Raw genomic sequence first — 24,170 nt, 5'->3', positions numbered from 1 at the left:
GTATAAACAACAAAAGGAAGTTGATCGAGTGACATAGTGTCAAAAGCTCAAGTTCACAATGTTGCACAGTGCCCGAAATAAAAAAGAAGTTGTCAGATATCAAAGTCACTGGGAAAAGGTAAGTTGTAGCCCACTGTCTGAGTGTCATATAAAAGCCTATTAGGGTACAGAGAAAAGAAAAAAAATAGGGACACAGTGGGAAAAAAGATCTCGGAATTTCCACTTTAATCACATAGTTTATTTTGTCATTAACGTAGAACATCATAAACTTAATCTTAAAATCGTTTAATTTACTAGTTTCTCAAATACCATCGTAACTAAAATAGCATGTTAAATGCTTTGTGTTGTATGTGTTCTTTTTTGTGCTCTATCTGTGTGAATCTATGTGATTATTAAATGGGCTTTCTCTTCCTCTGACAGGGCACAGAATCCATTACATTTGTGATATTACAGCTCTCTGAATAATTTAAATACTGAGATGTATACTTGATAGAATTTTCATGATGATAGGAATTAAAGCATGTTATTAAACATGGTGCAGTGATAGTGACAAACTGGCGCCAGCGATTGTTCCTGCCTTACACAAGATGCTTGATGCGCCGTGCACAACCTTCTATGAAATAATTTTTTTGCAGCAGTACTGTCTCTTTCAAACGTACTAACCCGCAATTCCTGTCCTTCCTTTTCTTTCTTCAAGTACCCAATTGCCACACAATCAGCTCTGTAATAGATGTTAAGCAATCTGTAAGCTTAGAACATTGATTCTTCAAAACTTTTAAAGAACATTGAAATATCTTCGTAGAACATGTTTAATTATTCTATCCATCTATCCTTCCAGTGTCGTGCCAGCCCCAGCAAGAATACAGCGTGAGGCAGGAACAATCCCTGAACGGGGCGGCAGATTATTTAAATGATGTTAAAACTTTATCTGTATAACGTAATAAACATTTTTTGCTGTATTTCATCTTCATCATATCATCATCATGTTAATAAGTGCAATATTATAACTGTATCGCAAGTCTACAGTGAGGTAATTGTACTTATAAGTACAAACAGTTCTACAAGGAGCACTTGATTGAGTGCGTTTATAGTTCTGGGGATGAAACTTTCTGAACCGCGAGGTCCATACAGGAAAAGGTTCTGAAGCATTTGTCATATGGGAGCAGTTCAAATAGACAGCATGGCTGAGGTAGCGTGTGCTAGATGCTGTATACCGATAATTCTCTTTTTGATCCGCTGCTGTAGAGCTGTGATTCCAGACTCAGATACAGTGATATAAATACTCTAAGTGGTGCAGTGAGAGTAATATGGAAAAAGATGATGCGCTGTGGCAACCCCTAACGGTAGCAACTGAAAGAAGAAGAAGAAGAAAAAGAAGGTGCAGTGAGAGTAACAGTGCTAAAGCAGCTATGGTATTTGGAATAGTTTGGAATACCACTCTCTCAGAGAATAGGGGTACAAAATGGTACCCCGCTAATCCAAGAAAGGCTTAAAACTGTTGCTTGGTTCACAGACGGAAACATTTCAATATGGCATCTATGTACTTTGGAGCACTGTGACTTCACAGTACCCCGACCCAGCAGGTAGCCTAAATACTTGGCTTTGTTCAATCCAAAAAAGCATTTCTTTGGATTAATCTGAAGTCTGGCCTCACCAAGTGTCTGTAATACCACTCAGACCTGCTGTAGGCGTTCCCCCCACGTGGTGGAAAAGATGACCACATCATCCATGTAGGCAGCACTATATGAGTTATGAGACCGGAGCACTTTATCCACCAGCTGGAAAGTTGCAGGAGCCCCATGAAACCCAAATGGAAGGACACGATACTGCCAGTGACTGCTGGGGGTGCTAAATACAGTCTTAGCCTTTGCAGAGTCGTTTAAAGGAATCTACCAGTACCCCTTTGTCATGTCAAGAGTGGTCAAATATTTAGCTTGTCCTAACCTCTCAAGGAGGATGTCCACTCATGGCATTGGTTAGTCATAAAACTGGGAGACTTGGTTAAGTCAATACAAGTCATTGCAAAACTTCCAACCTCCATCAGGCTTACGGACCAAAACAATAAGACTGGACCAGGGACTATGACTTTCCTCTATCACTCCTAGTTCCAGCATGCGCTTGGCCTCAAGTTCCACTTCAGCTCTTTTTGCCTCGGGAAGGCAATATTGGCATTCTCGATCTATAACCCCGGGTTTTGTCTCAATATGATGTGCAATCAGAGAGGTCCTTCCGGGTGTTTCACTCACTACCTCTGGGACAGAAAGGATAACTGCTTCCACCTCTTGTCTCTGTTTGGGACTTAAATCCGCACCAAAGTTAAGGTTATTCTTGTGAGCAAAGAGTGAGCTGTGCTGACCAGAGGAAGGATCGGGATCTCTATCCTTCCACATCTTCAGCAGATTTACATGATATACTCACTTGCTCTGCCAATGATTGGGTTGTTTCACCAAATAGTCGATGAGTCCTTTCCTCTCCTTAACGTTATATGGACCTTTCCAGTGGGCTAGTAAATTAGAATGGGAAGGTAGGAACAAGAACCACGACCCGATCTCCGGGTGGAATTCTTGGAGAGACATGCCTTGGCCATAATATCCGGCCTGTGCTGCTTGTGCTTTTTCCATGTGACTTTTAAGTAGGGGATGAATTTTCTCAAATCTATTGCGTAATTGTGCAATATATTCTAATATGTATGTAGAGGGAAGGACCTCTTCTTCCCGTCTTTCTTTTAAAATATCCAATATGCCCCAGGGTTGTAGTCCATACAATAATTCAAAAGGTGAGAACCCTGTAGAGGTTTGTGGGACTTCCCGATATGCAAAAAGGATGTGGAAGAGGAGCTGACCAGTTCCTTCCATCCTCGCTGACCACCTTGTAAAGCATTTGTTTGAAAGTCTGATTAAACCTCTCCACTAGACCATCAGTTTGAGGATGATACACAGCGGTCTTCAAGTGCTTTATTTTAAGTAACTTGGCCATCTCCCTGAATGCCTCCGAGGTGAATGGCATTCCTTGGTTCGTCAGGACCTCCTTGGGGATGCTGACTCACGCAAAGACCCCCACTAATTCCCATGTGATGGCTTTAGACATGGCTGAGAGCAATAAATCAGCTTCAGGATATTGGATAGCATAATCTACTAGGACTAAAATATATTTATGTCCTCTAGCTGAGGGTTCCAGGAGTCCCAATAAGTCCACCCCAATCCTTTCAAATGGAACATCAATCATAGGGATGGGAATGAGAGGAGCTCAGTCCCTCCTAGAAATTTGTTGCAATTGACACTCTGAGCAAGACGTGCAAAAGCGAATACCTCCTCATTAATTCCCAGCTAATAAAATCGAATCTTAATCTGCTCCAATGTTTTTCAGTGCCCAAATGACCTCCAAGGAGGTGGGTGTGTGCTAATTCACAAACATGCTGCCGGAAGGTCCATGGTATTAGCAACAACTTCCACACCTCTCCCTCATGCTCCACTACTTGATATAATAGGTCGTTCTCTAAAACAAAATGAGGACCCTGTGGCATGGGCTGATGAGTGCGTTTGCAATTAACAGGAACGACTGCATTTTTCACAAATTTAAGGGAATTGTCTAAACTAACACTGTAACATGGAGAGAGGGCCAGGACTGACCTCAAGGGGCGTGGTTTCCTCCCATTCCATCGCAGCATTGGTTGATGACGTTTCTGCCCCTGACAGCCTGGGAACTGCCACGTCACATTGAGTGACCGCTTTATCTCTCTCCACCAGCTGGTTACATGCTGTGGAGGCAGCTTGAGATGGATCATCTCCATCTATAATTAAGCCCAAATTTCACTTAGGAGTGGGAGGTGGCAAACTGCTTTTAATTTTAAATCAGTCCTGCCCCAGTATTACCTGGAATAGTGGATTTGGAAGGACCACCACGGCTAACTTTTTTAGCGATCCTTCATAACTGAAGACACAGGTGGCGGACCTGTACCAGCGGGTTTCTCCCTGGATGCCAGTTAGACTAGTCTTAATTTTTGACCACTGTTGCGGTAGGACATATTGGCGGGCAACAATATAAATGTTGCTGCCGGAATCGAATAAGGCCTTGGTTTTAAATCCATTCACGATCACCACTCCTTTATGTGGATTTGCCAGGGGATTAGTTAGAGCACACCACCCCTCATTTCCCCTCCATCTGCATTCCTCTTCATCCCCGACTAGGTTGCGCGTCCGCGGATTTGGTGACTTCGGCACAGGCTCCAGTTTGTAGCGGTGAGGCCATTTTGTTGGGGCATAATCCATCTAGGTTTGACTAAGAGACCGTTCTGCCCTCCCAGATTATGAGACCATTCTAGCTGTTTCTAACAGCTCCATAAGCTCTGCAATGTTTTGAAACTGTTGTCCGCAGACCAGCTGGGTGAAGTACTCTGGAAGGTTGGTTCAGAGCAGGTAGCAGGCCACCTGCTCCACTATTTGTAGGGCATTGTTTTTTCTGGCCTTAGCCAGTGTCCTACCTTCGCCCACAGGGAGTTTTATTTTTCTCACCTGCTGGTCTGGGGCACCCCCAAGTTTAGTCAAAGGCTCTGCCTTGGTGGGGGAGGAGGACACTCTCCTCCGAGAGAGCATAGTAAGCCCCCTTAACCTCTCCCATCTGGACCAGCCCAATCTTGTGAGCCCCTTCCGCACACTCCCCATGTTGCTTAGTTTGCCTGGTTATGTGTACTGGTAGTGCAGCCTGCACCAGATCTTTCCGAAACACGGGACGAACTCCCCACCTGGAAACTCGGCCATGGTACTTTCCCACCTTGATATACGTCAGGTCCTGCTCCTGGTTCTCCTGGAAACTTGACAAAAAGACACAAAAATGGTTGGGGCAGCCACCTGTATATTGTATTCCTGGCTGCAAAATTGAATGACTGTAGATAATACAGGTTAGAGTTCACAACAGAACTGATTTGCTGGCACAAAGATGGCGGCTTTAAAGGAGAGAGGAGGAAGTGACATCATCCTTGGGGCCAGTACTAGAAATGGTGTCATTGTAGCCGGGGGCTGCAAGTGACATTATCAGTAGGGCAGGAATCGAAAGTAATGTCATTGGGCCCAAGACCGGAAGTGACATCATCAATATGGGGAGGGACCGGAAGTGGTACCATTGAGCCTAAGACCGGAAGTAACGTCATTGGGGCCAGGCAGAATTTCCCATAACTGGTCTGCAGAGAAGTCAGAGAAAGAGTTAGTGCAGTCCGCCACCACCTGGTCTGGCATGGAGTTATTCTCATTCAGGCACTTTAGCTGCCTGACATGCGCACGTGTGACACCATCTATCCGTCCATCCATCCATTCATTAATGAAAATACTTAACACTATCCTAAAATGTAGGACCTAACCTTCAATGAGCAAGATTCCATTTCAAAGGGACATTCTCGCAAACACCCACACTAACTCACACAGAGATAATGTAGAGTTTCCAGTTCACCCCGCACATTCTTCCCTATGTAGTAGCTGACTATATTGGCCTTGGGTAAGAAAAGAAATGCCTGGTGTCTGTCAGCTTCAAATCTATGCGACTTGCATTTCCTGTTTATGATATGAGCTCACTTTTCTGGAAGTATCTATTTAAAAATATTTTACAAAACAATGTCTATGTTTTGCACACTTTGAGCATACAACTGTATAACATACATATGGGTTATGAAGCATGAGTAATGTGAGATTTGTTCTCTTTTTTATCCATAAACATTTTCTACATTGTTTTCCATTGTATAGCACTAATCATAATTAGGTTACATCATAAGTTTTTTTTTATCTCCATTCAGCATGAAAATATGAGATTAAAAATTTTTCTCAGCCATCGCTACAAACTATATGAAAAAATATAATTTTTGGGTGGAGTATTCCTTTTACACCAGACAGTCATCACTGTAGTGTAAAAACAATTGATGTTTTATAATCTGTAAATATTTCCTTTATTTGCCAGCTCATGCACTGTTTACTCATACAGTGTATATTGAAATTTATAGTAAAAGCTAATTTTCTTCTAAAGCAGCATACACAGATGAATAAAGTAGAAATGCTAACTTGGAGAACACATTGAAAATAGGACTGCCCAAAAGTTAGCATACTTCATACACAGAGATGTTTGTAAAGGTTTGGCTTTGAGAATTGGGAGGCAAACCTTGAGTATCCTTTCCTTCAATTTCATAACAGCAGTTGTAGTGAAGTCATGTATTCAGTGATAATGTGAATCACATATATAAAAAGAGTAAGCTAATCATACGGTTAGTTGTTGCAGAGTACAGTATAACAACCCCTGTCTACAAAGGTCCTCACTTCAGATTCCTGATTTTATAAGATTTGAGAGACTTTCAGGGAAAGGAATTCTGAATGTAGTCTTTGCTCTGGTAAAGTTATTTTGGTCTAGCTTCAAGCTGCCTATCCTAAAAACTTAAGCATATGATTTACATCTAATATTCTGTTTATTCTACCATACTCACTTGCATTGTGGCCAATAGCTTTTGGATTACATTACAGCAGCACAGCTTTCACTGTTGTGAGAAATAAATTAGGATACAGATGGAGTTTCCATTCGTTGACATCCATTCCTTTATATTGGATGCACTCAAGGCAATTCCTGATCCCTGGGGCTATAGCTTGTTTACTATAGATGAAAAAAAAAAGAAAAATGAAATTCTTGTAAGTCCATTTAAAATATTTTCAATGGTAGTCATTATCAATGCAAACTTTATTTACCCTATGAATTGGAACATTTTGTCTACTTATTTCTTACACTTTCACATTAAACCTATGTTTTTCCTTTCAGGTACTGGTGCACGTTTAGTGGGTGGCAGCAGCTCCTGCTCTGGGAGACTAGAAGTGCTGCGGGATAATAGCTGGAAGAGCATTTGTGATGTAAACTTTAATCAGAAGGCAGCTGAAGTTGTCTGTCAGGAATTGGATTGTGGAGCTCCAAAAGAATATCGAGCAGAAATGTTGGGTCAAGGAAGGGGTTCATTTTGGGAGAAAAAGATTCTGTGCAGAGGAAATGAAAAAAAGATTTTTGATTGTCCATTCACTGAGAGTGCAGCAGGGCATTGTACTGAAAGGAACAATGTTGGCCTTGTTTGTGTTCGTAAGTTTTTTTTCTTTGAAATATTAAATATAAAAGTTGAATTTTTAAAATGATAAAATAAAAACTGATTTTTATAGATCACTTCAATACTTAATTGCCATATTGTACAAGAATCCTCTCTTGCTGCATTTTATTTTAAAAGAAGTGCTCAGATCGATCTTGAAAACTGAGTAATACTTAGTGTCCACATTCATACAGTGGTGTGTGACAGCACCCAAAGATGTACTGATGGCTAGTGTGGTTTTTAATGCAGTACTGAGGCAGCTTCAAGCCTGAAATGAGTCTTTGATTATGTGGAGAATCAGTATCACTTTTTCAAAGAACCTGTCTGGAAAACTAATTGCTTTATACTGTATAATACTTCATTCCTCCATAAACCATTCAATCTTGAGTAAATTACTTGGCTTTTTAGACTAATGGATAGGTTTCCATTAACAAAATTAACATAACACAACCTGTGAGTGTTGAATTAGAACAACATATCTTAATAGGGCTAGTTGTAATTAAGAAAATATACGTATGTTACAAAATTTTAAAAAATAACATTGTTCTTGTAGGACATGGTTCCTAATAAAATATGAAATCAGAAGATTTATTAAATGTGTATTTCTGTGTTTATAATATAAACGTATTCAGTAATGGATTAGGCAACTTGTGGGCTTCAAGGCTCCGCCAGACTATAGTCTTCTATTGGTGTGCTGCAAACAACATTGAGTTCTTTATTGGTATAAGGCATACCAATTTTTCCTCAACTGAGAGTGCAAATTTCATTCAAAATCACTTATATTCACATCACATATTCCTGAAGAGTTAGTGACATCATGCCTAGATGGATTCACCACATAATCTTCTCCTCTGCAACTTTTTTCATTTTCCACTGAGAATTTTCAAGGTGTGTAAAGACCAGGCAAGAGACAAAGTTCCCCTGCCCAGGCAAGACTTAAAGTTCCCCTGACATGTCCATAGTCCGGCCCCTGGTGGTCTTTAAGTTGGTTGTACCTGTAAAAGTTTGTGGGGGAGGCATTTTACAGGCTTCCTATCTACATTTGTAAACCATTTCGGATCACTCTGTTTGATCTGGAAAAAAATCACAGGCTCTACTCTCATGTCCTCCCATGTTACTGAAAAAGAGCGCTGAACAACCTAGGGTTCATTTTATAATCCAAAATAAATATTGACTGGATTTGACATGAAAGCTATTTTGCTTCTCAAATACAGGAGATGGAATAGCACTCAGCTGCAGCCCTAGAACACCACACTCTTGTAGCACCTCCCACAAGACACCATGTGGTACATTGAAGTCTTCAACAGAATCAATTACGACTTCATGTTTCTGACCACAATAACCCAAGCACCCCTCCCCCGGAGGTTGCTAGAGAAGTACTTCCAAGAGTAAGAGTTCAAGTCATTCTGCACATCAGCACCAAAGACTTTAAGGTCTTTCCAGCAGACACTCCATCAATCTGAGCTGATTTACTACCACAAATAAAACATTTTTTTTTCCTGAGTGTCCAGAGCATATAGCCTCAGAATTCAATGAGTCCAGATTACTCTTCACAATCCCCTGAAAAATGTGATAAGATCCATTCAGAACTTTGAAAACTTCACATCATACAAAAAATTACAGGTTAATTACATATAAATACATATAAATGGTGCTATCACTAATCACTGGTTAAGATTTACAAATATCTAGTTAAAACTATTTCAGAAAATACCAGAACAGCCCAAAATGATGTGTTACAATATATATACAGTGCATCCGGAAAGTATTCACAGCGCATCACTTTTTTCACATTTTGTTATGTTACAGCCTTATTCCAAATTGGATTAAATTCATTTTTTTTCCTCAGAATTCTACACACAACACCCCATAATGACAACGTGAAAAAAGTTTACTTGAGATTTTTGCAAATTTATTAAAATTAAAAAAACTGAGAAAGCACATGTACATAAGTATTCACAGCCTTTGCCGTGAAGCTCGAAATTGAGCTCAGGTGCATCCTGTTTCCCCTGATCATCCTTGAGATGTTTCTGCAGCTTAATTGGAGTCCACCTGTGGTAAATTCAGTTGATTGGACATGATTTGGAAAGGCACACACCTGTCTATATAAGGTCCCAGAGTTGACAGTTCATGTCAGAGCACAAACCAAGCATGAAGTCAAAGGAATTGTCAGTAGACCTCTGAGACAGGATTGTCTCGAGGCACAAATCTGGGGAAGTTTACAGAAAAATTTCTGCTGCTTTGAAGGTCCCAATGAGCACAGTGGCCTCCATCATCCGTAAGTGGAAGAAGTTCGAAACCACCTGGACTGTTCCTAGAGCTGGCCGGCCATCTAAACTGAGCGAACGGGGGAGAAGGGACTTAGTCAGGGAGGTGACCAAGAACTCGATGGTCACTCTGTCAGAGCTCCAGAAGTCCTCTGTGGAGAGAGGAGAACCTTCCAGAAGGACAACCATCTCTGCAGCAATCCACCAATCAGGCCTGTATGGTAGAGTGGCCAGACGGAAGCCACTCCTTAGTAAAAGGCACATGGCAGCCCACCAAAAGGCACCTGAAGGACTCTCAGACCATGATAAAGAAAATTCTCTGGTCTGATGAGACAAAGATTGAACTCTTTGGTGTGAATGCCAGGCGTCACGTTTGGAGGAAACCTGGCACCATCACTACAGTGAAGCATGGTGGTGGCAGCATCATGCTGTTGGGATGTTTTTCAGCTGCAGAAACTGGGAGACTAGTCAGGGTAAAGGGAAAGATGACTGCAGCAATGTACAGAGACATCCTGGATGAAAACCTGCTCCAGAGCGCTCTTGACCTCAGACTGGGGCGACGGTTCATCTTTCAGCAGGACAACGACCCTAAGCACACAGCCAAGATATTAAAGGAGTGGCTTCAGGACAACTCTGTGAATGTCCTTGAGTGGCCCAGCCAGAGCCCAGACTTGAATCCGATTGAACATCTCTGGAGAGATCTTAAAATGGCTGTGCACCGACGCTTCCCATCCAACCTGATGGAGCTTGAGAGGTGCTGCAAAGAGGAATGGGTGAAACTGGCCAAGGATAGGTGTGCCAAGCTTGTGGCATCATATTCAAAAAGACTTGAGGCTGTAATTGCTGCCAAAGGTGCATCGACAAAGTATTGAGCAAAGGCTGTGAATACTTATGTACAGTACATGGGATTTCTCAGTTTTTTTATTTTTAATAAATTTGCAAAAACCTCAAGTAAACTTTTTTCATGTTGTCATTCATTATGGGGTGTTGTGTGTACTGTAGAATTCTGAGGAAAAAAATTAATTTAATCAATTTTGGAATAAGGCTATAACATAACAAAATGTGGAAAAAGTGATGCGCTGTGAATACTTTCTGGATGCACTGTAAATATACAGTGTATTACAAAGGCAAGTAGACAATATTTTAAATAGACTTACATCTGAATCTTAATTTTACCAGACACAGAATATAAAATTGAAACCACTTACAGAGACCATATTTAGATGTTATAGAGCTAACCTAATAATTTTGTACATGTTATAATACTTTTAGAAATATCTCAATTTTCTTTTAACTTTCTTTGATGTCAGTGTGCTGTACAGGCACAAAATGCATGATTATGTATTCTCTCCATTTTCAGACAGCCTCTTAGTATCGCTTCATTGTACAAATAGTTGTGTACATTCTCTCGCTGTGACTACTTCAACTTAAAATCATAAAAAAATAAATAAAATGAGATTGTTTTATTAATCACTTTCTTTTCACATTGTTTTATGAGATGTGTTAAAACCTAAAATAATGTATATTTAATTTATTTTTACTAGTTATCACTACTGTTCAGCTTTATTTACAAAGGTGATCTTTTGTCAACAACACCGTTTAATGTACACAAACATCTTTTTACTTTCTACACAGCTTACAGACTGGTAAATGGCTCCAACTCCTGTTCTGGTCGAGTTGAGCTTTATTACGGCAAGCAGTGGGGGACTGTCTGTGATCGTTACTGGGACCTACAGGATGCCAATGTTCTCTGTAACCACTTAGGGTGTGGATATGCAATTGAAGTCCCTGGACAGGCCAGGTTTGGCAAAGGCAGTGGAGAAATATGGAGAGATAATCTTCAATGTGAAGGTGATGAAGCTGACCTGACAAAGTGCCCAGCTCTTGATTATGGGAGTGAGGAGTGCACACATTGGCATGATGCTGGTGTTATTTGCTCTGGTGAGTAGATTGTTCATTATGTGGTTTTCTAAATGATTTTATTCACATGGATGTTCTCAGTTAACTATATATAAAATCAAATACTGTTTCAAGGCTGCTGTAAATTATAATTGATACATTGTAACGGGGAACAATTTACACAAAAAGTATATCCATCCGTTCAATAAATCTACTTAATGAAACTTCAGTGTTGTAATGATTTTACAGAAATGCATATTGATGTAAACATTATTGTATGCACTTTATCAGAAACAGTTTGCACTCAAATGTGAATCATATATTATTAGTGCTTTATAAGCAAAGTAGGTACAAAGAGACATAAATTATTTTCTTTAAGGACAGGGGGATTTTATTACCACTTTCCACAATATTTTGTTTTGTTGACCCTTTTTTTAAATGAAATACAAATCACATTTTTTGTTCCTTTCTAGACTTCAGTGCTGTAGATAATTTTACTAGCTTGGCACCATGCATATCTTTTGTCATCTCGCAAATGGTTCAGGTTAGCTGTAGTAGAAGAAGCACAATCTGTTTATTGATTGGCAGATAAAATAAGTAGTATTTGGGGTGAGGATTACTGAAATGCCAAAGTCATCTATCAGCACCCTGCATTCAGAGATTTTCAAAAATGTTCTTAATAAACAGTGAACTCAGACCCTTTTCCCACATGCAGCCTATGATTGTGTCAATGGTCTTCTCATTGGGGTTCCATTACGTAGGAGGCGAGTTTATACCCTTCCCAGACCAGAAACTACAACTATGGAGAAATATATTAGAGGAAATATTGCTAATGGGTTCCTAACACTGGCCAGTAATTTTAATAAAAATGTTTTTTTCTTACAAATATGGGAGCGCCGAGTATGTTCTTATGTTGATAGTAGGGGTATGAATTAAAAAGCAATATAAAAGTTACTGTCTCTCATTGAGTTCCTCATTATTAAACCAGGTAACAGGCACTACCATATTCACTAAATTAGTTTTATGGAGTGCATGCAATTTGATTTTTATAAAGAAAGGAGTTTAATAGGAAGCAGCCTTTAACACCATATCTGGGTATTACTAGTGCATGTGATATGGTCTGGCCAATGCTCTGGACATTTTTCAGTTATTTGCAAATGCTATAGTACAATATATATTTTGAAAATATATCCTTGTGTATATAGATGATGTTCTAATTTATTCACAAGACCCAGAAACCTATAAATTTCATGTTTATGAGATCCTTTTTCTATCTTCATGAAAATAAACTTTATGCTAAGCTTAAAAAATGTAAATTCCACCAGTCCTGAGTGATGTTTCTGAGATCAAATGTGTTTAAAAATCTTTTACTTTTCTTTTTGTTTCACTGATTGAAGTTTTGCTTTGCATTTTTTGGATCTTCTTCTTTTCTTTTTTACTACCCTGTTTCTTCCAGACAGGTTTATGATTCAAATTCCACTACAACAATAGCATATTTGCTGACACAGAACTTTCAACTTAAGATTCTAAACAGGACCACACAATAAACCACAATTAATAAACATTTTCTGTGTACAAGGCTATTTTAATAAGATATGAATACCTGTAAAATTTAAACTGTTCTTAAACTTAACTTTAATGAACCCACCATTTGTCCCCTTAGGTATCAATATGGGCCTACCTTCAAGATCCAGAAGACCAACTGGAGGCAGTGAGTAAACAACAATAAATAGAAGATAAATTAGCACAAACAAAAAGTGCAACCTAGCCATTTAAATCTTATGTAAATAGCTGACACAAAACTTGCTACAATTTATCATTGACATTTTCTGTAATTTTGACTTGCAGTGCTTTCAGAATCCTATAGAGTTTCACTCAAGAATTTCTCTAATTTGATATGGGACATTTTGTTATTTTTTTAGAAATGTATAGTCTCTTCAAATGTTTCTAAATGTTTGGATCTCTATAGCTGTTTTTCCCTTTCAGTTACATTTGTTTTTTGACATGAAACGCTGCAGTGATAGTATCTTGAGAGAGAGACAGAAAGAAATAGAGAGACAAAAATATGGCATGAACAAATAGTTACTGTCATTAATATCATCCATGCCAGCCAAAGCCATGTCCCTAAAATACAAGTGGCCTTATTAGACAAAATGATCTGTAAATTTTGATTACATCCAGAAAAAAATACACACAGTTTAATTTTGTTATATATAAATTGTTTTGTGAATTATTTTGTTATGGTGGAATCTTTACAGTGCATACTTATACAGGTGCTGGTCATAAAATTAGAATATCATGACAAAGTTGATTTATTTCAGTAATTCCATTCAAAAAGTGAAACTTGTATATTGGATTCATTCATTACACACAGACTGATGTATTTCAAATGTTTATTTCTTTTAATTTTGATGATTATAACTGACAACTAATGAAAGTCCCAAATTCAGTATCTCGGAAAATTAGAATATTGTGAAAAGGTTCAATATTGAAGACACCTGGGGCCTCATGTATAAACGGTGCGTACGCACAGAAATGTTGCGTACGAACCTTTCCACGCTCAAATCGCGATGTATAAAACCTAAACTTGGCGTAAAGCTACGCACATTTCCACGGTAACTCATACCTTGGCGTACGCAATTTCTCCGCTCGGTTTTGCAGACTGGCGGCACCCAGCATCAAAGCAGTGCTACTGTTCCTGTGTGATCACCCTTTCTTTCTTAGACCCACATTCTGTGACGCGGCTTTATAAATACACTGAAATTAACTGCATATTGTTTATTAGTGTAATGCATCTGATCGTAATTAACCTGTAGCAATATAATGGGCCAGGGAATAGCCATAGTATTCCAAATACCATAACTGCTTTAGCGTTGTTACTCTCACTGCATCTTGTTCTTCTTTTTGCTGCTCCCGTTAAGGGTTGCCACTGCGGATCATCTTTTTCCATATTACTCTCACTGCACCACTCGGAGTATTTATATCACTGTATCTGAGTGTGAATCACAGCAGCAGATGATCGGAAAGAGAATTATCGGTATACAGTTTCAAGTACACACTACCTCAACCACGGCAAAAAGCGTCAAAGCCTTTCCTGTACGGACCTTGCGTTTCAGAAACAGTTTCATCCCAAGAACTATAAACGCACTCAATCAGTCCATCAAGTGCTCCTTGTAGAACTGTTTGTACTTATAAGTACAATCACCTCACTGTAAACTTACACTACAGTTATAATATTGACAACCTGCGCTACTTTATAAAGCGCGTATGATGACAATATCATTTTTAAGATGAAATGCAGCAAAATATGTTGCTTATAGTATACAAATAAAACTTTAACTTCATTTAAATAATCTGTATTGTTAATAATTAAACATGTGAGGACACGGTGCCGCAGCGTATAGCTAGTTCAAGGATAGCTCCTGCCTTGTGCTGTATTCTTGCTGGTGCTGACGCGACACTGGAAGAATAGACGAATAGAATAATGAAACATGTACTACGAAGATATTTCAATGTTCCTTAAAAGTTTTGAAGAATCGGCGTTCTAAGCTTACAAATGGCTTAACGTCTATTACAGAGCTGATTGTGTGGCGATTGGAGAAAGAAAAGTATGGATAGGAATTGGAGGTTAGTACGTTTGAAAGAGACAGTACTTCTGTAATAAATTATTTCATCGAAGGTCGCACATGGTGCAGCAAGCCTCTTGCGTGAGATATGAACAAGCACTGCGCCACCGTGTTCCCATGTTTAATAACATGCTTTCATTCCTGTCATCATGAAAATGATATCACGTATACATCTCAGTGTTTTAATTATTCAGAGAGCTGTAATATCTCGAATGTAATGCATTCTATGTCCTGTCGGAGAAAGAGAAAGAACGGAAGCACGTAGTGATTCACACACATAGAGCACATAGAAGATCAAACACAGAACAAAGCATTTAACATGCTACTTGAGAAACTAGTAAAATAAACGATTTTAAGATGAAGTTTATGATGTTCTACTTTAATGGCAAAATAAACTACGTGATTAAAGTGGAAATTTCGAGATTAAAGTTGACATTTCGTGCTTTTTTCCCACTGTGTGCCTATGTTTTTTGTTTGTACCCTAATACGCTTTCATATGACACTCAGACGGTGGGCTACGACTTGCCTTTTCACGGCGACTTTGATATATGATTTCTTTTTTATTTCGGGCACTGTGCGACTTTGTGAATTTGATCTTTCGAGTTTTTACGACACTCTGTCACTCAATCAACTTTCTTTTGTTGATTATACCACTGTTTAAACCAACAAATAGTACGTTTTTCCTTTGCCTCCACTTGGTATTCGCTGAAATTCTTATATTTTTCCCCTGTGCTTTTCCCATTGTCTTTTCACAGAAGGCTATTTATATTGATTTGCATATTCAAAGAGGCGTAATTCTGGGAGGAGTTGGGGCGGGACAGAAGGCGCGTGCACGTGCGTTACTTTTCACGCTGATCGGGATTTATGTAGTGGAAGAATGTGAAAGTATGCGTGCGCACAGATTCCTGCATCTGGATTTTTCTGTGCGTACGCACAATCCCGCTTTTGTGCTTACGCCATGTTATAGTGTGAGTTCTACGCACGGCGTTATACATGAGGCCCCTGGTGCCACACTCTAATCAGCTAATTAACTCAAAACACCTGCAAAAGCCTTTAAATGGTCTCTCAGTCTAGTTCTGTAGGCTACACAATCATGGGGAAGACTGCTGACTTGACAGTTGTCCAAAAGACGACCATTGACACCTTGCACAAGGAGGGCAAGACACAAAAGGTCATTGCTAAAGAGGCTGGCTGTTCACAGAGCTCTGTGTCCAAGCACATTAATAGAGAGGCGAAGGGAAGGACAAGATGTGGTAGAAAAAAGTGTACAAGCAATAGGGATAACCGCACCCTGGAGAGGATTGTGAAACAAAACCCATTCAAAAATGTGGGGGAGATTCACAAAGAGTGGACTGCAGCTGGAGTCAGTGTTTCAAGAACCACCACACCCAGACGTATGCAAGACATGGGTTTCAGCTGTCGCATTCCTTGTGTCAAGCCACTCTTGAACAAGAGACAGCGTCAGAAGCGTCTCGCCTTTGGACTGCTGCTGAGTTGTCCAAAGTTATGTTCTCTGATGAAAGTAAATTTTGCATTTCCTTTGGAAATCAAGGTCCCAGAGTCTGGAGGAAGAGAGGAGAGGCACAGAATCCACGTTGCGTGAGGTCCAGTGTAAAGTTTCCACAGTCAGTGATGGTTTGAGGTGCCATGTCATTTGCTGGTGTTGGTCCATTGTGTTTTCTGAGGTCCAAGGTCAACGCAGCCGTCTACCAGGAAGTTTTAGAGCACTTCATGCTTCCTGCTGCTGACGAACTTTATGGAGATGCAGATTTCATTTTCCAACAGGACCTGGCACCTGCACACAGTGCCAAAGCTACCAGTACCTGGTTTAAGGACCATGGTATCCCTGTTCTTGATTGGCCAGCAAACTCGCCTGACCTTAACCCCATAGAAAACCTATGGGGTATTGTGAAGAGGAAGATGCAATACGCCAGACCCAACAATTCAGAAGAGCTGAAGGACCACTATCAGAGCAACATGGGCTCTCATAACACCTGAGCAGTGCCACAGACTGATCGACTCCATGCCACGCCGCATTGCTGCAGTAATCCAACTAAATATTGAGTGCTGTACATGCTCATACTTTTCATGTTCATACCTTTCAGTTGGCCAACATTTCTAAAAATCCTTTTTTTGCTTTGGTTTTAATTGATATTCTAATTTTCCGAGATACTGAATTTGGGACTTTCATTAGTTGTCAGTTATAATCATCAACATTAAAAGAAATAAACATCTGAAATACATCAGTCTGTGTGTAATGAATGAATCTAATATACAAGTTTCACTTTTTGAATGGAATTACTGAAATAAATCAACTTTGTCATGATATTCTAATTTTATGACCAGCAGCTGTAAATACATTACCATCATTATACAATGCTGTCATAATTCATCTTAGTCAAAATAGAGCTAGGGTGAACAATAATTACATAGATAGATCGATAGATATGAAAGGCACTATATAATAGATAGTTAAATAGATAGATAGAGAGCCGTCACAGTGAGGCATTATTAAGGTGTGTTGCCATAGGGTTGACATACTTCTGTTGAGTAATTTGTTGGCTATAAGTACTTAGTCATAGTTTGTCATAGACAGGATATGCAGCAATGGCTATCACATTTGTTTTCATTCTCTCCTCTGCCACTACCTACAGTGAGTCAAAAATGTATCCCGTAACTGAACCAGCCTTCTTAACTAGTTAACTAATTTGTTTTTCCTCTCTTGGTATATCATAATAAGAACTTTGTATAAAGAAATGCAAATCAAGAGAACACAACAACAGCTCACCAAATAAAAAAAAAGAAAAACTTCCAACAAATCCAAATTTAATTAACATTGGAGCACAGACTATTTAATTCTAGTTGTAAATTAATTTGAAGAAAAAAATGCAAAATTCAAAAAAATCTATCAAAACTCACCAAAGAACTAATTCAGCTGTGGATGGACTGCAACAATTCTAGACAAAGCATCTTGACCACAGGGAAAATGAAAATAATTATTTATAGAGTGTAAGGATGTAGGGCTTGTTGCCAGAGAACAACCAGAATGACATATTTCACAGCTTTTTTACTGAAAAAAGAACTTGTTCAATATGTTTCTTAAGCACATAGGCTTTAACAATATTTATTTCAAAATTCAAAAAAGCCCCACAACTGCACAGACTGATATTGTAATTCCTTCACCTATGATGAAAAATAATGGCCAGTTCATATTTTATATTAATGGCTAGTTCACATTTCCCATGCAGGCAAATCCACACAGAAAAAAGATCTCACTTTAACATTATTCTTCCAGAATGTTGACAGTGTTTGTTGCAAATTTGTGTGTCCATGCAATCATGTCTGCATTGACTGTGCATGTCCTAAATCAATACATACAAAAAATAATTTGGCATTTCCAGATTTGAAAGTGTAGCATGATAAGATAGATCTCTGTTTTTACTGTCTCTGGCACAGTGTGCTTGTTTTTACCAGGATTTTTTTGTTGTAAACATTGCCTACATGGTACATGCGCTCTCTCGGCAGCATAAAATGATAGACATAAAAAAAACCCACAAACCACACCTTTAGAACTGAAATTGTACTTTTTAAATACATATGCAGAAAAAAGTTTTTCTATTAAATTTCCCTTGTCAAAATGAACATATTCAGAGAATATTCAGAGCAGAACAAGTGTGTGATCATTGGATAACAGGTTTTGATCTTGCAAATCTATTTACAATTTCTCTAATTTTACAATTACATACAAAGGGTTATTAGTGAAGATTAATAAATGAAGGGTATTAATAAAGAATGTATCTGAGAATATAATGTTTTATCCGATTTAAATAGCTTGAATATTTAAAGTATAAACAATCATATTTTGTTCACATTTGTGCCAGTGACATCAGAATAACCCTGTGAGAATATAACTTTTTCTTGTTAAGATTCTAAATGCATAAACAATTATACTATTCTGGAAATCTAGCACATATTTTACTTTTGTTGGATCAGATTCTTGTATTCACATGAGCTGACACACAGGTAAATTTACAAATTAAAATCTTGGATAAACACTGGAAGTATGCATTTATATTTGTTTGATGCCTTATTCTTAATGTAGAGGAGAATAATTACCTTGCTTGACAGTAACATCAAATAAATAACTGAGATATAGTATTCTCTTAGTAAATATAAGATTTGTGCTCTCACAATTTAATTTTTATCACATTATACTCTGATGTTTATACTTACATTCAATGAGAAGGAATCTCCCAGCCCAGAAATTTTTTATTATTCTTGTGATTTCAAAACACTCTAAATGTTCTGAAAGTCTAATGTACAAAAAATAATGACCATATATTGTACCAGATTTAGTGGCTTCCTGAATATTTGACTCAAATTTTGCAGTATGGAGGTAAAAATATTTTTGATTTGATTTGCTATGATGTTAACATTTTTAAAAATTTGCTCCCTTGTCTTGTCAAGATGTGCTATGTGAGGAAAATAAAGTATATGTGCTACACAGGTGGTGTTATGTCTTTTTTGATAAACTGACATAATCAGCAATTGTGTAAAAACATTTTTTGAATATTATATTGACCCAAATTTCCACTGAAATTAAAAACAGTGAAATAAAAGTGGACACTAATTTGTGCCCAGGGTTAAATTGTAAAAAAATCAATTTTCATAAAGTACCCCTTCTTTGCTCTTGAGCCACTGCCCACCAAAACGTCTGTACACTTTATTGATTTTTTTTTCCATTAAAAGTGATCAAAAAGTTCACACTTTTCACTTTGTTCACTGCTGTTTTTCATGATGTTGAAAATTATTAACATCTCATCTGCACAGTCGTTTTGTTTTGCATATAGATTCCACCATTTTGAGTATTTTTGCTGGTTGGTTGCTATGGTGTTTAAATACAGAATTAAGCAAAAGTGTATTGTATATCATAATTGGGTTATTGCTGTAAAGGTCAGTGTCATACATGTCTCATCTATTCATGATTCAATCCTCTCAAAGAATTGATTTTTGATCTCCTGCACTGTTTACTGTCAACGATTCTTGTTTCACATTCACAATTAGTTTGCCTGATCATTTGTCTTTCTGTTTTTGTCCCTTTGCTTACATTTTTTTTTGACATTTCTTAAAAGTTTCTGCTAGCACAATGAGTTGTAAATCAGAAATGTAGTTTTTATTTGTATTGTAGCAAGGTTTTGTATTCCTCAGTGAAAATACCCCTGCTTAATTTTACCGCTATTGACCTAACTTTAAGACATCATAACTGCTGGAGGGGATCGATGGAAACTGTAAACACTTAAATTTTTACAAATTTATTATCATATCCTGCAACACTAATATAGTACCAACAACTTCAGATTATTCTTTAATTAAATGAATATTCCATCCATGATGGTCATTATTAACAGGAATGTATCCTTACCTCAGGAAACACAGTGCCAAGATTCTGTGATATCAATTTTTACTTCACAAAAACGGAAGGTGCATTTTCTGAAGTTCACATCAAATTGAACATATTTGGTAACTTTAAAGGCTTTTGGTTTCATATTTGTAATGTTGATCCTTTTTTAATCCACAAGAAGATACTCCAGTCTTTTTTCATTAATGTGTAACATTGTGAAAAAGTAAAAAAAAAAAATTCTTTAAACAGGAGGGTAGGAAATAGAGACAAATGGAGGGCAGTGTACTATTAAAGCAAGTTGAAAAACAAGCAGTAAGTTCAAAAAGAGAAGCAGAACAATTCAAACTTTGGAAAGTGTAATATAAAAAGTTTACACAATACAAAATTATAGGACTCGTGCAGTTAACTAGGATCTTAGTAGTTACATTTATTTTCTGTTTCTATGCGTTTTTAATAATGTTAAAAACAAATGGGTCAGTTACGGTGTGCAATGTGCTGGGGATGATTCCATGGTGACCTGGGCTTAGTGTAAACAATGTTTACTGTAACAATTTATGGTGGGTTAATAAAGAGTTAAAAAAAGAAGCTGCAAAGGAAAAAACAGCTATATAAGGTGTATAAGATTAATAACTCCAAAGTGAATCGTAGGGTTTATTAGAACTTGAGGGCAACCATTAAGAAAGATATTAGGGACGCTAAAAGATGGTAGGAGGGGAATATAGCAGATAAGGCTAAAGCCGACCTTAAGAAATTCTTTCAGTATTTTAGTAGTAAAAGAACAGTCAAGAAGGAGGTGAAGTGCATCAGGAATAGTAAAGGGGAATTAAAAGATACAGAAAGTGAAATAGCGCACACTCTAAACTTGCATCTTTCTGAGATCTTCACAAGTGTGGAAGTGGATAACCTCCCAGAGGCAAACGCGACTACTAAGGAGGTTCTGAGTGATTTAGAAATTGTAGAGGGACAAGTACTGCTCAGATCAAATATGATAAAATCAAACAAATCATCAGGACCAGATAATATTTACCCTCGAGTTCTTAAGGTGGCTAGCAAGTATGTATATAAACTTTTGACACATATTTTTAGGATGTCACTGCACACTGGGATAATTCCAAAGGACTGAAAAATGGCAAATATCATCCCATTATATAAGAAGGGAGACAGGGCAGATCCAAGCAACTGTAGGCCAATGAGCTTGATGTTTTTTTACAAGAATTAAGTGGATAGGACTGGTGAGCTTTGTTGGGCTGAATAGCTTGTTCTTGCCTAGATTGTTCTAATGTTCCAAAGACTCGCTTTCAGGTTAAACGCTGTTGCAGTGAGCCTCAGAGCTGTGGACTTCCAGCAGACCAAGATTAAGACTAACTGCGGTTGCAGTGTGCTTCTTGGTGTTGGATAGGGGGAACAAATTTGCATACTGACTTAAACCACTTTGTGAGCAGGTTTAATAAACAGCACGGCGGGTAATTACTAAATTAATTCCGCACGCATCAGACAAATCATTATGGACAAGAAAAATCTAAAATATGCCATTTACCAATAAGGAAACCATATTTTTTTATTTATTTTTGGTCTAAAGTATAGCATGGTACTGAATCAAATACATTTAACGCAGTGCCACAGAAAAAGACAAGTGATGCATGGAAATATGTACATTGAAATATATAAGAAATAGAAAAATATGGATAAACATACATTTAATCATTAATATTCAATAAAAAGACACATTGTTGGTATCCCTAATTAAGGAATCACTCGGCCAGTTTTGTGGTATCATGAGGGTATATTTGCGAATGTTCTCCAGGTCTGATATAAGATCTCATACAATATGTAGCATATCGCGCCTGTGCTCTACTGTGAAATTTGTGCTGCAATGAGACATTCTTTATGAATATTGTTCCACCTCTGACTGGGTATTATATACACTTTGGTGATTGTTGGAATAATTTGGTTATTAGGAAAAGATGGGCACATAATGAATGACAAATATCAACTTCTCTGTATTTTCTACATCATAGGGAAATGAGTAACAGCAAGGAAAGATTAAGACCCCAACAGGTCCCAGTGTGTCACAGGCATATATTTACACTCTCTCAACATAACATATAAAATGAAATATGCCAGAGGATGCTCTCCCTTGGAGATTTAAATCAGCTGTCACTTGTACATCAAGGGGCATGAATATAATGTACAAGTTAAATTTGGTATTGATCTTAGTTCGCTGTTCACTGCAACAGTACTTAGACCTGAGGGTCTTCTCTTCTTTATACCGTACTACATAGTCTGGACTTGACCTGCAGCTAGAATAGTACTATCTCAGGTACACTGCAACTGACCCATTATGTGCTGCCATGACACCATTTTAATTTTCTTGTGGGTATCACAATTTGGAGATGTTTCATGCCTTGGTTACTATGTCATTGCTAGGCAGGACAATGGCTTAAATGTCAATGTTTTGCAATTATGGGATGTCCAAATTTGTGCTATGACCAGGAAATTTACCAGTGTTGCTGAATGTTAAAAATAGGTCTCTGGTTAATAATTATTTTCTGTTCTTACAGATTTATGCCTTGTTTTAGCTCTGAGTTTATAAATTATTTTTGTTACTGATCCATTCAATATTTTTCTTTACTACAATTTTTTTTTTACATCCTGGGCTTTTGTTAATTAGATCTTTGTCTTCCGGTGTTGACCCTTGCCTGTTAAATAAACCCTCAAATCCTCCTCCTATACAACTACATTCAAACATGATGTTTGTTATGGATAAACCATGCCTAGCACAGAAATCCAATAACAAAACATTGCTTGGAATTAGATCAGGGAGGACATTCCTCCCAATCACACCTCCCATCCAGACACTCCAAGAAGGCTTGGTACTCCAAACTGACATTTGGTGCATACGACAGTCAGAGTCCTCTCAGAGACCTTCAGCTACACAGAGGCAGCACTCTTATTCTCTGCGAAAAACTTCAACATGACATCAACCAGGCTAAGAAGTCCACTCCTACCTGACACCTTTCCCACTGGGCAACTCCAAAGTAAATGACAGTCCAGCCTCTTTTGAAGGGTTTTGGTTCGAGAACCAAGCGAATGGGTGGACATGAGCTGAACTATATCTAGTTGGTAGTATTCCACCTCACCCACCAACTCCAGCTCCTTCCCTCTCTAAGAGAGGTGACATTCCATATCCCAACAGTCAGTTTGTCTGTGTTCCAGTCTGACAAGGCCTCTGCCTTTGAATACCACCCAGGTCACATCGCACCAAGCCCTTGTTCCACCTGCAGGATTTTGCTTATTTCTTTCTGTGTCTGGCCAGCCATTCACCTGCAGGCACTCCCCCAGGCCTGGCTCCAGGAGAAGGCCCCAGTAAACCCCATACCAGGTGGGGTACTTTTATTAAATATGTGGATTTGCTTCACTAAGGGCTGTTATTTGCTCTTAGTTTCACCCCTCACCTCACAAGTGCTTGCCTAAATCAATTAGTTCCCAAAGAGAAAAAAGAAACAACAATGTTTTTAGAAGAGAAGCTAAAAACAATCACAAAATGGTTGCTTAAAGGTGCCAATATGCATAAGCACAAAAAAAAGGTGTTGCAAAAATAGTGATTGAAGTCATTATAATATTATGCCTCTTACCAGCTGTTCTGTTTTTCAAAGTATAAAACTATTCACAAAGACAAACAAAGGGTGCAATTATCTAACATGATTGCTGCCGCTTTCCTTCTCTTGGGTGAGATGTCTAAAAATAAACTGAGGCTTATACTTGCTCTTTTATAATGTGCCAATAGTTTTAGCCTTGTGGATAATACACAAATAAATAGTGTGACAGTGGTAAAATTTTATTTAGAAATTCATATTGGCAGACTGGGTGTTATTTTT

General features: G+C 38.2%; 1 protein-coding gene across 1 annotated transcript in view; it reads left to right on the top strand.

Annotated features, from left to right (window-relative positions):
- The window catches only part of LOC114642267 (antigen WC1.1-like), a 186,647-nt gene that overhangs the window by 14,681 nt on the left and 147,796 nt on the right, over positions 1 to 24,170 (top strand). Inside the window, exons 3-5 of the mRNA XM_051935686.1 lie at positions 6,787 to 7,095; positions 11,002 to 11,307; positions 12,929 to 12,976. Coding sequence (XP_051791646.1) covers positions 6,787 to 7,095; positions 11,002 to 11,307; positions 12,929 to 12,976 — 663 coding nt within the window. The remainder of the gene's footprint in view (positions 1 to 6,786; positions 7,096 to 11,001; positions 11,308 to 12,928; positions 12,977 to 24,170) is intronic.

This window comes from Erpetoichthys calabaricus, chromosome 1 (genome assembly GCF_900747795.2).
Source record: "Erpetoichthys calabaricus chromosome 1, fErpCal1.3, whole genome shotgun sequence".
Taxonomy (NCBI): domain Eukaryota; kingdom Metazoa; phylum Chordata; class Cladistia; order Polypteriformes; family Polypteridae; genus Erpetoichthys; species Erpetoichthys calabaricus.
The sequence above is the reverse complement of the archived record's forward strand: the minus strand, read 5'-3'. Positions and strand labels throughout refer to the sequence as shown.